This window comes from Echinops telfairi, unplaced genomic scaffold (assembly GCF_000313985.2).
Source record: "Echinops telfairi isolate 266 unplaced genomic scaffold, ASM31398v2 ScPeMD7_7407;HRSCAF=8445, whole genome shotgun sequence".
NCBI lineage: Eukaryota > Metazoa > Chordata > Mammalia > Afrosoricida > Tenrecidae > Echinops > Echinops telfairi.
Genome location: NW_022111307.1, coordinates 1,670,681 through 1,685,270, shown reverse-complemented (window position 1 = coordinate 1,685,270; position 14,590 = coordinate 1,670,681). Strand labels below are relative to the sequence as shown.

General features: G+C 45.6%; 1 protein-coding gene across 1 annotated transcript in view; it reads right to left on the bottom strand.

Moving 5' to 3' along the window:
* Positions 1-1,724: 1,724 nt before the first annotated feature.
* P3H2 (prolyl 3-hydroxylase 2) overlaps positions 1,725-14,590 on the bottom strand; it is a 212,082-nt gene continuing 199,216 nt past the window's right edge. The window contains exons 13-14 of the mRNA XM_004713460.2: positions 9,169-9,309; positions 1,725-3,188 (exon numbers count right to left, since the gene is read on the bottom strand). Of these exons, the coding sequence (XP_004713517.1) occupies positions 3,096-3,188; positions 9,169-9,309 (234 nt within the window). The 3' untranslated portion in view covers positions 1,725-3,095. The remainder of the gene's footprint in view (positions 3,189-9,168; positions 9,310-14,590) is intronic.

Sequence of the window (14,590 nt, the reverse complement as noted above, 5' to 3'; positions counted from 1 at the left end):
CATGGTCCTGACATACATTATACTCTAAAGTGAATTCCTGGGATTTCGAAGTTAGACGATGCTGTAAGCCAATTATTTGACTTCTTACTGACTGGTGTGATCTTGGGTATTGCCATGCGGTCTCATTGCCCCTCTATTTCCTCTTCTGGAGAATGAGAACAGAGACCTATCTCAAAAGGGTATAATAAACAGTCAATGCAATAATACATATGAAAATAAATACTTTGTGGACTGCCAGCTCTTCGCACCACAGCAGTATGGAATGATCTTTCCACCTCGGGCCTCTTCCAGAAAGAAAGATGGAATTATGCTGAGCCCTTTCAGCTCTGAAAACGACACAAATTCCAATGGGCTTTCCATCTCCCTACATGTCGTACATCCACTGCAGTCTCGGAACTTGATTTTTATTTTTGAAGTCATTCTAATGGCACTCCCTAAATATGTGAATGAAATTATGTGTGGTTTGATGTGGAACAGATTAAAATAATAAGTGCCTCAGTGTATACATGATGTCCCGGGTATAAAATAACATGGTTAACCTGCACAACAGGAGTAGCTACACTGTGTTGTCAGTAAATGGCACAAGATGTCCATGTATCCAGGCACGTCTGCTGGGGATCTCACCCCCTTTCTGTGGGACTGAACCTCAGAATCTGGGCACCAGTCCCTGCCTCTCCTGCAGGGCCACGCTGCACCCACAAGGTGGGAAGGCAAAGAGCAATGACTGTTTTCTTTGTTGATTCCTTGTTGCCAGAAAACAGAAATTAGATCCTCCCCCAGATCCTCCTATCAGCAACTCCAGTGCCAGCTAGCCTTTCCCAGCAGGAGCATAAATAAATAGCAATCTACCTTTTTGAGGCTTAGGAGCATTTAGGCCTATATTTGGGTTTAAGGTTTGAAAAATCGCATACAAATGTAACCCATGTAATCACAGTTTGCACAACTTCTGTAGAAATCAAGTTGGCCATATCGGGGTAGGTTTCTAAAATCAGTTGCATCTTTGGCTCACTTTGCTATGTATTTAGGACAAGAGGGAGGGATTTGGAAACTATTGCATTCAATTACGTGATTTTCAGGAAAGAAAACTAGACCCAGCAGAGGAAAAACACTAGGTGACACAGCAGGTTCTAGCCGGTGGGCTGGGATTAGCACCTCACCTTCTTCACGCTCTTCCTGATGAAAACACAACCACATGGTTGGGTAGGAAACAGATGACTGGTCAAAGGTTCTGCTTCAGAGAATGGAAGTTTGTACCACGAATCAAGATCATAATTAGCAGATTGTCCACCGAAATTTAGGAACGGTTTTGATGGCTGTGTCTTAAAGGTCTCTGCTGTGGCTGCCCATCACAGAGGCAGATTGTAAGAGGTGGGGAACTAGAATGATAAATGAAACAGGAACAGCTAACCAGTTCCGCTGGTTAGCACCGGCTCTCCGAGACTCGCAGCGCTCCAGCTCCTGTTGACAGTATTTGCTCCGTGTCCTCGGAGAATTAGGGCTCCAGACCAGACTTAGTCTGAAGTACCTCCACCGCTCACCAACCATCTCTCTTTCTTCGACAAACAGGGGTCCCACCTTCCTCCAGGCCACAGAGAGCCTGCCAGGAAAACCAGTGACAGTCCCACCTTGTTCCTGGGTTGTCCCCAAATCTCCTGTGAGACCACAAAACCAATATCTGAAGATAAGCTAATACTATTTGAGAGAATAATTCCAAGTGACAGATATTAAAATAGGCTCTCTTTATTAGACAGACAGGCCACAAGCACATATGGAAGCACTAGACAGAAGCAAAGAGGAGGGGTACCTAACCATGTGCAGATGAAGAGAAGATCGCAGCCCATCAGAAATCAATTTCTCTTAAATATCCCTTCTCATCAGTGGATCCCTCTCTCAGGAACCCTGGCAATGGTGTCCTGAACCAGGTGGGGTTGAGGGTGTTAGTGGGGTACACTGATGAGATTTTTAAAGACAGTTCATAGGGCTATCTCTCCAGAGCACGGTGGATGGGGGGCTCATGTTCCCAGGCTAAGTGTGTTCTCTAGTGAAAATAGCAGGGCCAGCAACTCCGCCAAGGTCCTGGAAAAGCTGGCGGCCCTCTCTCTTGCCCAGTCCTCCTCAGAGCGGCTCCTTCTCAGCGCCCAGAAGACCCTTGGACCAGTGGTAACGGAGGCAGCGCACAGTCTCACCAGGACTTTGAACGAGTTTCTTCCCGATTCAGTAAATGCTGGCGAAGCAAAACCAGAAGGGACCCAAATTTGTAAGATGTGGGGAACTAGAATGATAAATGGAACAGGAAACATTAGGGTTGACACCCTGCTATAAATTTAATCTCCCTCTTAGAAAACAAGGACAGCATGTGCGTTGCATAGCAACTAATCTCATGACTAGCAGAGTCAGAAGGCCTGACCTCCCGCTCAAAGGCGGCAGATGACCATGTGGATCACACTTCACTGTCCTTCCCCCTGAGGCTCCTGCAAGGCTCACTCAGTGCACCTCTTCCAAGCCTCCCATTCCAGAGTTTCAACCCAGAAGTCTTCCTATTCTGGTAACCATTCCACTTCACCCCAATTCGTAAAGTTTGGGTTTGTTCTGGTAGCACCTCATCAGATCTGATTGCACCAGTCTGAAGCAGTTTGACGCCCTGACCCTGCCAGGGGATCTCCGGGGTCAAGGCTGAGCTGACGCAGGACAGTAAGAGCCCGTGGCTGTCAGCACAGTGAGAGGATGTGACGTAAAGGCAGAAAGGCAGAAAAGTCAGAGAAAAAAATCACACACCAATTTTAGAACTTGTACATATATAAGGATAGGAGCCTCACCAGGAACATATGTTTTTCCTGCTCCAGCTTTTAAATCCATGGCAAATGAATTGTGGGTGGTAGGGGTGGGAGATGGTGATTGGGCTCTGAGAGATGAACTGATGAGAATCCAATAAAGAAAGATAGAGTGAGGCAAAGCACCCACCCTCAGGAACAGAAGGGAGATCTGGGGACTCATATTAACCTGTTAACTTATACCACAGCTCTGTACAAAAATAAAGAGGTTCTCATAAGATTAACAATTTAAATAAATATTTGAGGGAACATTCTTTCTCAGTTTCATAGCTCATCTTTGGGGTTGATATTGAGCTCATGTTTTCCTTGCTGTTCTTGGTCCAGGACTGCAATCACTTCATCAGCCTGAATTCGCTCCTGCAAAAAAAGACAATTTACACATTTCTCGTACAAGCATAATAATCAGTCCAGCGGCAGCTGACTCCCAAACACTTCCAGGCATCCATCTGCACATGGCTGATGCTGACTCCCGTCATATATTAGACCTCATTCTCAGCCCCCAACTGTGGTGGTCTTCTCTGACCTCACTAAACGCTGACTTTCCAAGATTTCTCTCTTGAGGAGTCCTTTTGTATGAGAGGGGTTTCAAATAGTTCATAGAATAAAAAATGGAATGAAAAGATCATGGAATTTTTTTCATGAACTTTTAAACGCCCTTTCATAAGTTCATCCGGTGGTCCCATAACCCTTGTCAACTTAGTATAGTGTCCCCCGCTGAAGTCACCATTTCCCCCTCACAGACTTAGTTCTTGGCATATCCTCCCTCTCAGGAAAAATCACCACTGTCCCCCAATTTTCCGTCTAAAAAGCTGATCACAGATTTTGATGTCTAAAATGTCACTCAGTCTGCTAGGTTCCCTTTCTACTTTTCTTTCCTTAGTGCACATAACAGTTGCTTTAGGGAGCCATGGTAGAGTTGTTGAGTAAGGACTGGACTGACAACCACAAGGTCTATAGTTCAAACTCGCCCATTGCTCCAGAGGAAAAAGTTGAGAGGTGTTTGCTCTTATAAAAGATCTATAGCCTAAAAACCCTACCTACGGTCATTACGAGCTGGAGGCAACTCGGTGGCAGTGAGCTTGATTTTGCTTTTGGTAGTATAGGCTAGGGTTTTTTGACTTCAGCTTTATTGATATTTTAGGCTGAATAATTCTTAGTTGTAGGCCTCTGAGTTAGTTAATTGTGCCAGCCTGGCCGATAATCACATGTGGGGCTGGTTGAAAGGCGGAGGGATAAATGGGTGGTGAGCCTCGCCTTTCTAGTTCTTGGGTCTCTTGTTTTGTGATGGTTGCACTGGGTGCAGCTGCCTTAGCAGTTCCCTGCTTCAGCTTGCAAGATTGACTTCCTACAAGACATCCCCAAGGAGAAGCCGCATGGATCTATCCCGATGCAGCCCTGGGTGCTGGAGCAGCCGTGTGGAGACCTCTGCTAGTGCTGAGATGCTTGTTCGTTCACTGACTCACCTTTCCTCCTGCAGTTGGCATTATTGCCTCTGTTTTGTGAGGTGGAGGACTTTGTGGACTGGTGTTGGGTTAATGGGTTAATGTTGGACTTGTGGGCTTGGGCAGCATTGGGTTGGGATGTTTTCGTGATGCACCTTTTCTTTACATAAAACTCTCTCTTATACGTGAGTTGCTGTGGATTTGTTTCTCCAAAGTACCCAGACTAACACAGCCTCTCTGTGCAATATTTAGCAGCATCCTTAGGGTCCATCCATTAGAAGCCAGTGGCTCTTACTCCAAGATATGACAATCAATAGTGGAGGCATACAATCCCTGGGAAACAAGATTGATCCAGCCTGACCAAAGCATGTCAGTTCCCTGCTCACTACTCACCACCCTTTAAACCAGTTGGTACCACTTGGACTCTGATGCATGGCGGCTCCATGCATGTCAAAATAAAAGTGTCCAACAGCATTTAAAATGGCTGGTGTTGGGGGTGGGGGGAAGGTGTCTCTCCAGGCCTTTCTCTGGGGCCTTCTCTGGAGGGACTTTGGACTAGCAGCAAAGTGTGCTAACCACTTACACTATCCAGTGACCTGCACCTGGCGTCCATCATATCCTGTGCTTTTTCTTGCTCCATAACCCCCTACCCCCGCCCACATCAATCCGCCAAACCTTCTTAGAGAACCACCAATCTCTATCTGAAAGCTTCCCCATCGTTTCACCTCCTCTCTTACTGGGAATCCCACCTGTCAGCTAAAGCAATTGTTCATATGCACTGGTATCTGCCAGACTGAACAACTAGTTGACAGCAAATGATCCACACTCAGCATTTCAGGGTGGAAGAGCTTGCCACTCCCACGTGACTCCTGAACTTTGTGGCCTATGGGACTCTCTTGGGGAGCCTTCAAATCTCCTGATAATCAGAATTCTCCCCAAACCAATTCATTCCACTTGCAGAGTGGAAGCCGGATGGCAGTACAGACAGCATCTGGACAGTAATTGAGTTATATCCCTTCACCTGTTTTTAGGTCTAATTCATACATAAGTCAGACCCTTTAGGGAAAGTTTTATTTAAGGGTAGTTAGTCCAAAGTTTGTGCTAGTATACAGCATACATATACTTTTCTATGCACCCCACCACACACAAAAATGCAGAATTATTAAAATATCCTTAATACAGTAATATATCAACACAAATTTTTTGATGCATCTTGCAAAGCAGTGTCCATTTATCATTACTAACCATTGTATGTATTTCAAAATTTTAATACAATAGGCTTATGGTAGTTACATAATCTGGTGTCATTTGGGGACTTGAGAGGATTAAGAGTGGAGTCTGACCTGTCAATCAAGATATAACCAATGAAGCCTCTGTGTGGACATGGCCTTCTCCTGAGAATTCTCGGAATTCCTAGATTTTCTTCCTTGGAGGCAGGAGACATTTCTCGCTCTCTGCTCACTCCCATAGACACACTTTCCTGACAAGACACATGGCGCTACACCCTGGGAGCTGGAGCAGCCACATGGACCTACACTGATGCAACCAGACCTCTGGAGCCGGAGAAGCCACATGGAGACCCCTGCCAGCCCCGAGTTGCTTACAGCACCACTGGATTCAGAAGACTTCCATCCCACTGGCCTGTGATCTTCCTGCATTCAGTGTCATTGCATGTGGTTTGTGAGTCTGAAGAGGACTTTATAGATTGGTATTGGACATATGGGCTAGTATCGGACCTATGGACTTGAGCTAGATTGGGCTGGGAGTTTTTCAATATTCAATTGCTCTTATATAAAAACTTCTTTCTTATTTACATATGAGTGTCCATGAATTTGTTTCTCTAGTATACCCATACTAACACAGGCTTTAGGGGGATTGGTTTGTAACGACAGGTTGTACATAACTTGGATTTTCGTCACCAAAGTTTGTTTTTGTTTTTAAGATTCTCAGGTAATCACAAGGTGTTGCAAATTATAGACATGACATCACCGAAATATTCAATTCATTTCTGAAGAGGCAGCACTGCAGCCACTGTGTGTCAGTACTGCCTGGAGACTGAGAAACCAATGCTTTTCTAATACTGGAAGGAACTTTGGCATGGGAGCAGAGAGAATTTACTTGGTGTTTGTTTATCTTGATACAATAGTACACTGAAAGAGTGCTGGGATGCTGAATAATGAAATATATTGAGTGTCTTTTGAGTTGAATGTTAAAGAGGGATAATCATTTACTCCCTGCCAATGAGTTGATTCTGACTCATAGTGACCCTGTAAGACAGAGTAGATCTGTGTCTGGGCGTTGCTGAGACTGTAACTCTTTACAGGAGTAGAAAGCCTTATCTTTCTCTCAGAGAGAGGCTGGTGGTTTCAAACTGCTGATCTTGCCAATCGCAGTCCAATGGGTAACCACTGCACCACCAGGGGTCCTCTCTTATAGGTATAGCCCAAACCTAACGTACCGACATCGGGTCTTTTCTGAATCACAGTGACCACATAGGGGAGGGTAGAACTGCCCCTGTGAGTTTCTGTCACTGTAACTTTTTAAGGGAGTTGAAAGTCTGTTTTTCTCCTGTGAAGTGTCTGGCAGTTTTGAACTGCTGACCTTGCAGTTAGCAGCCCAATATGTAACCACTATGCCACTATGTCTCCTGAGAGAATAGAATGGTCCCTGTGGGTTTCTGAGACTGAAATGCTTTACTGGTGTAGAGAGCCTCATCTTTCTCCCATTGAGAGGCTGTTGGTAACTCTTGTCTGTGGGGTTAGCAGCCCACCACATAATCCACCAGAGACTAATGGGTGCATGCTCCACTCTCTATTATGTAACTTGTGTAGGTTACTTAGCATAGAAGGAGAGCTTCAGAGGAAAGCCGGCAATTTGGAGGTTTAAAGGCACAAAGGGGAAAAAAAAGGAGGGGAAGGAGATTGTTCAGTGCCACTTGAGGCTTTTAGAACTTAGTATCTGTGTCCCCATCTGCCAGGCCAATGGTTTTTCTCTGTCCTAGGTCTGGCTATCATCTGCTCGTTCAGGTCTGAGCTCACATTGGTCTCCCTGGAGACTCCCCAGCTCCTCCTGCTTCCTCATCCCGGTGCACAGGGAATGAGGTCTCTCCAAGCTCCCGTGCTAAGGCTCAGCTTTTGCTTTCCTTTGGTGAACCAAGTAGGTCCTCAGACAGGTAGTCAATCTTGGATTAAACATGTGCTATGTCTATAAAATAATTCTTAGGGAACATGGTGTGAAAACTCTGTGAGACCCAAGACCATTGGAAGAGCAGGTTCCAGTTGTCCAGTGGAAGTGGCCAGGCTGAGAATAGGGCACCTTTGACCATGGCACGGAGACTCAGGGTCAGATCCAGGGAGCCTGATGGAGACCATAGATCAAGACCAGGAGAACAGGAGACAGAATGAGGGCGACTCTGGGACTGTGAGGTAACCAGTGGGTTTCCTGGCCCACAGAGCTAGAGGCCAAGAGCCCACACGATGGAGAGGCTGAGGAGGGCTGTTGCCGTATCATTAAAATTTACCAATCCTGATTTGTGATAACCTATTAACTCCCTAACAAGCCCTTAATCATTAAAACAAACAAACAAGCAGAAAACCACATGCATGAGTTCGTTTTGGTGAAGAAAAGTCTATGTGAGTCAAATTCTTTTCAAACAGTGTATTATGAAGTTGTGTTCAAATGTCTCCAAAACGACAAACCAAACCCATCATGCCCCTGTGGGTTTCCCTGGCTATCACTGTTCACAGGAGTCGAAAGCCCGGTCTTTCTCCCATACGGTTGCCGGTGGTTTCAAACTGCAGACCATGCGCATCACAGCCGATGCATAACCACTACACCAGCAGGGCCCCTTTCAAACGTCGATAGGAGATTAAAGAGGCACATTGGACAGAATGCCATTTTTAAGAATAGAATTCTATGGCCTTGTCACCACTGTGAGCTGGATGAGACTGTCGGAGCCCATCCATTCAGCCCCCAGTCCAATGCTCCTTTCAATTTTACCACCTCACCAAGCAGCTGCTGGGTCTTTGATGGGCCGTGTTCAGTGACAGCACCCTCACTACTCGCAAATCAGACCGTTGTCTTAAGCAGTGGTGACTCTTTGACAGGGGACATAGCTGAGAGCATTTAGAAGGTATTACAAATGTTGGCCCCAAAGCGTCTTCCAAGCGGCTTCTACTCATTTGTCTTCATTCATCCCTCTGTATCTTTGTAGGTGAAATTCCAAGTGCAGATTTTCAAGTGAGGCAGAGATCATGGTCTCCTATCCAGATGAACTGTCTTCAGCTACTTCCAATACTCTTCATATAATAACCTTCAAAGGAGTCCGTCCCTAGACAGCACAAATGGCTAAACACACTACTACCAGCAAAGACTGACAGGCCAAGCTCATTCCGAGGCACCTTGGAAACCAGGCCTCTAGATGAGCTGTAGGGATGCAACCTTGAAAACCCTATGAAGGAGCTGCTCAGAACACATGGGGCACCATGAGTTAGTAACGAAAGAAGAGTCACTAACAGAAGTCTTCCAGGTGTCTGCGCCCCGACTTTCACATAAACCTTGTTTCAGGGATTTCTTGAGAGAAGGAGTGAGTCTTCCCGGTGACCAGAAAGAATGGATTGCTTTCTCCTGATGCCATTGTCGTTGTTTGTTTTTGGTTTTCCCCCCAGGAAATCTCAATAAGGATGATTCAGGAGTAAAAAAAAAGTTGTCTTTATCCCATGGAATGGCTGGTAGTTTTGAACTGCTGATTCTGTGATTAGAAGGTCACAGAAGCCCAATGCTGAGTAACCACTACGTCATCAGGGCTGATTAGTGGTTGGCAAATATACTGAGCAGTTCTCCTCCACTAACCGGGGGAAATCGACTTGGCTTTCTGGGTAGGTCAGAAAACTCACCAATTCCCTGTAAAGTGGGTCCAGGGTAAACCACAGAGCCACAGCACACCTCTGGCCCCTGGTGACCGCCTTCACTCCATGTGGGTTCTCTCCTCCTGATGAAAAGCTGACCATACGTCCGCACTTTGGTTTTATAGAGGCCTGGAAAACAAAGCAAACACTAGCCTTTTGATCCTTACGCCCCAAACATTTCACAACCTCCCTTTCTAGCCTTCTATGAGCTTGCTCAGGTCAAGCTCTGACCTTCAGTAAGAAAACCATGGGGTCCTGAGGCTCAATCACGCAGATGGTCTCAGTCTCCACAGCTGTAAAACAAATACATGGTCAAGAGAATAGCTACCTCACAAGACAAGAGTTTAGAAATATTCTTCACCCAGTCTACAGCACATAGTCATTGCTCACTAAGTGCTATCATGAGAACCTGCCAGCTCTGCCAAGGCAATGGCTGTCTTCGTGATTGATGAACCAATAGAAACTGCATGGGGGACAGGGCTCCGGGGGCACATTGGGGTGGGTGTGAGGGTAAAGGATGGCTGATAGGAAGGAGTTTAAGAAGTGTTGAAACTGGTTGTGGTCGCCATTGTACCAAACTGGTTGATGTGACTGAATTATGGAAAGATAAGATATCTATATCAGCTCCCAATAAAATGGTTTTGAGAAAAGAAATCTACTCCTCTAACTTTAGCATCAGCACAGAAGTTCACACACAGTAGATGCACATCTAGTACTTGCTGCATGGCAAAAACAATCCAGGGTACAGCTAGAGTTCTGAACATGCATGTCCTCAGTTGTGCATCTGTGGTCTGAACACTTTACACAATGCAACGCTTGCTCAGGAATTAAGTCTAGGACTTTCAAGGGCTGCCAGTCTATTAAACGGATGCAACTTGGCTATCCGATACTTTAAGGCTCTCCTCTCAGATGCTTTGTAAATACTCTGAAGACTATTCTCAAGGTCATTTCTGGTCTTTCTCATTGGAAATGGGAACTGCATCCCCTCTTCCAGCTTTCCTGAGCTTTCTTTATCCTTTCAAGACCAAAATATTCTCTATGTTGGAACTGTTTGTTGAAAATATGTGTTTTCAGTAATGGGAACCATTTGGAATAAATGAAAATATATTTCTGGGTCTTGTGGATTTTGATATAATTAGTGGGACACCATATGTCCTTAGGGTTCTAGCCCTTGGGTGAATGAAATGAGGCCTGTGTTTAGATCCATGCAGTTATACAGGCTCCCACTAGATGGCAACATGCACTAAAAGTGGAACAGCAATTTCATGAGTGAATCACAGTCACTCTCATTCGCTGCCATCTTATGGATTCTAACTCACAACAATGCTAAAGGCCAGGGTAGAGCTGCCCCTGTGGGTCTCTGAGACTGTAACTCTTTAGCAGAGTAGAAAGCTCGCCCTTCTTCTCAGAGAGGCTGGTGGTTTCAAATTGCTGACCTTGAGGATAACAGCCCAACACATAAATAGTCCAGAGCGCCTAAACACCAGAGGCAGAAAAATAACCAGCTTTCCACTCAGCACTAGAGATGAGCACTACATGTCTCACGGGTCAGCAACGAATTAAACCATGTTTGAGGAAGATGCATGGACCTCGCAAGGAGATTTCTCAGCTGGAAGGGGCCAGTGCTAGCCTTCCTAGTTCAGCACACAATGGTGGTACAATTGTGGTTGAAAGATGGTCTTGAGACACTCTGAGAAAAAGCCAGTATATGCTGCAAAACGGGCACTCAGTTTCATCAAGAAATGGATTCATGGCTGTACAGGACACTGTAAGCTGTGTCAGACTCCTGCACTCGGAGGGCTGTAAAAGTATAACTTTACAAGGGAGACTGGAATATCCAAGTAAAAATAGGCTGAGTGATGGATGAAAAGAAAACCATCAATCTAGAAATAGACATTGGTAAGTAAAAATAATTACTTTCTCTCCTGGCATGGCTAATTTATGTAATTAAACTAACCAGGCTAACTGCATAGGGAGGAAGCCAACTAAATTTAACTCTTCTTTGGGAGTTTTTGGGACCCAGGAGAATAAAAGAAAAACATAAGGATGCCATTCAAGGAAGTATGCCAAATGGAACCCTCATGGTGGACTGATTACACATTGGAATATTAACAGCAAGGTCAGCAGTTCAAAACTACCAACTTCTCCTCTGGAGAAAGACGGGGCTTTCTACTCCAGTAAGCAGTGACAGTCTTGAAAACTCACAGAGGCAGTGCTACCCTGTCCTGTAGGGTCACTAGGAGTCCGCATCAACTCAATGGCAGTGAGGTTGGTTTGGGGCTTATGGAAGATGGGTGCGTTATTTCACATACAATGTCAGGACTGGCTATTTCAAACGAGGTGAGACCGTCACCCCATACGATGTGCCCAGATAAACTAGAGAGGCATTAAACATTTAAATATAAAAAAGTAGTCTAATCTCACGTGACACTTTAATTCCCTTGGTAATGCTCCCATGCAGTGGTCACTAGCCATAGGTGTGACGCTCCCAAGAACACACTACCCTGGCCTCCCCCTCACTCCTGCTCCCCTCCACCAAGAGGGCTCTGAGATGATCAGGTGCCTTCCTTCCTTCCATGCTTGCGTCACTGAGGTGGAGCTGCCCCATAACGCTGAGTGCAAAGTCCCATAATGCAGGGGAAGGTGATTCTGCTGGGGCAGAGCCAGGGCATTACAGCAAAAGAGTTCAGCTCTGTGCTTTGAGGGAGCCTAGGCAACTGGATATTAGGGCACTTGCTTCTAAATTTGGAGGAAATATTTCATGTCTGGTGTGAGTAAATTTTTCTTCCTTGGGAAGTAGAGACAGATGGCTCAGCCCCTATAAAAAGCCCTCTGCCATCATGTTGCTCCCAGCTCCCAGTGGCTCTACCTCTAGAATCTCTGAGGCTGTAATTGCTACAGAAATAGTTACATCTTTCTCCCACAAATCAGATGGTGGATTTGAACCATCCAACCTACAGTTAGCAACCCAACGCTTACCCCAGAGCTTGGCGGGGAAATGTAAATGCAAACAAATAAAATAAATAATGTGGTAGTCATTGTTCTACTATTGGATGCAATGGGTCTTACCCGGACTATTCTCTGACCGGAGCAGACATACGCCTTTTGGAAGAACCTTTGGTTTCCTTATGAATACAATGGGATGGCTATACTTTTCACGGAAAATGTGAAATTCCTGGAGTCTATGTAGCAGAGCTATTCCCAGAATGTGGGATGTACTCATGGAAGGGTAAGGATTGTGGGAGAAGTAAAAAGCAGTCCGAGTGGCAGAGAACGGTGGTGGGGTGTCAGGGAGAAATGCGGAGGAGAAGAATGCTCATGTTCGGATGAGTCTCCTCTTCACAGTAATTGGGAGCGATCTGCCTTGTCTACAGCGAAGTGTTTGGCTTCAGCAGCTTTGTTTCACCAAGGTGCATTCCTGAAGTACATCGTGAATTTCCCTGGTGTCCTCAGGATCACCCTGCTTGCTTTGGGTCTGGACAAACACCGGGGCCTTTCTTTGCATCGCTCCTAGCTGCCAGCACGGTGACGACTCCATGTGGTGTGCCCAGGAGAAGTGCACATCACAGGGCTTGCAGGGCTGTAAACCTTCTGAAGCAGATTGCCAAGCCTAGTGTTCGCAGTGTCCTTTGGGCAGGTTATGACAACTAGCCTCTCACCTAGTTCTTGAGTATTTACCTTTTGTATGACCTAGAGACTCTTCGGAAGGATGCCTGGCAGTGTAGTGATTTACACTTGGGCTGTGGTCAGAAAGGTGAGCAGTTAGAAACCACTTTTTCAAGGGAAAAAAGAAGAGTTACAGTCTGGGAAACTCACAGGGCAGTTCTACCCTGTTCTGTATGGTCGCAATGAGTCAGCACAGATTCGATGGCACTGAGCTTGAGTTTGAGGTGTTGAGACTTCTAGAAGGGTTTAAAAATATGACAGGAGAAACGTCCCAAATTTGATGTGGCCTGTGATGTTTTCAGGGCCACTCATTCCCTGATGTTGGTCAGGACTCACTCACCCACATACGTTTCCCATTGCTTCGATGTAATTCCATCTTTGTTACAACACTTTTCAACATAGTCAGTGTGTGGAGGTGTAGTATTGGGGACAGTTTTAGGTTTACTTCTGATGGAATTAGATGTATTGAAAGTTCTTTTACACATGAGGAACTTTGGAAATGTTTAAGAGAAGTTATCCACTGCCTGACGCACTTTGGTTTAGGGATCAGTGATAGACCTATAAGCACATAAGGGTCGCTAGAACTAATCTTATTCCACAAGGGGCAGCAGGGATGAGAAATCAGAAACACAGAGGAATCAATGACTGTTAGTGATCCAATCAGGAGTCCTGGTGGTGCAGTGGCTGCAGCGCTTGTCTGCTGACTGAGAGGCTGGAACCTCAAACCGACTAGCTGCTGTACAGGAGAAAGGTGGGGCAGCCTGCTTCTTTAACTATAGGCTTGGGAACCCTAACGAGCAGCCCCGCTCTGTCTTATAGGGCTGCTGTGGGGCAGAATCAACTAACTGGCCGTCGTTCGGTTAGTGAAACAACCTCTATGAGATTGTTTCCATGGGAAACTATATCCTGAAGTTAGGTAACGGTTGTAAACACATTCCAGGAGCGCAGCCTCAATCAACAGAAAGCAATTTCTCACAACACAAAAGGAACTCTTTAAACTTCCTTTTCTTCCAATTTAAATAGAATATTTAAAAAACACACAAATCCTCACATTCCACCAACAAAAGTTGCTGTTGAAGATAATCCAGGTATGCCTTCCAATTACTATAGAATTTTCCATAGCACTGATGGTTACGAGTCAGACAAGCCTTTCCCCCCCCCTGCACTTGTCTTGAATAACTGTAAATTTCCAGCCAAGTTTCAATTAGTTATACAATTTCCAGATTTTTCCAGAGCAAAAGAAGCTTCAAAGGCTTTAGTTCTCTGTGTGGTCCCAAGGGAGGCCATTACCATGCTACATTTATCTCTCCAGAATTAAATTGGGAAAAAAATCCAAATACACTTACCAACGTCTTGCTGTTAATAAAGTACGTGTGTGTGTATCTGTGGGAGTTGTTGGATGGTACTGTGTCACTGTCATCTCACAGCAACCCTGTTTCGATAGACTGAAACCCTGCCCAGTCCTGCACCTTCCCCATGGGTGTGGTGCTTGATGTCACTGTTTTAATCCATCGCATTGAAGGTCTTCCTCTCTTTGGCTGACCCTAAACATTACCAAGCATGGCACCCCCAGGTTACACATTGGGCTGGGATCTAGATCTACAAGGTCCATAGTTCAAAACCACCAGCCAGCTTGTCTGGGAGAGAAAGATGGGGCTTTCTACTCCTGTAGAGTTACCGTCTCAGAAACCCACGGGGGCAGTTTTACCCTGTCCGACAGGGTTGCTATGAGTTCGCATAGACT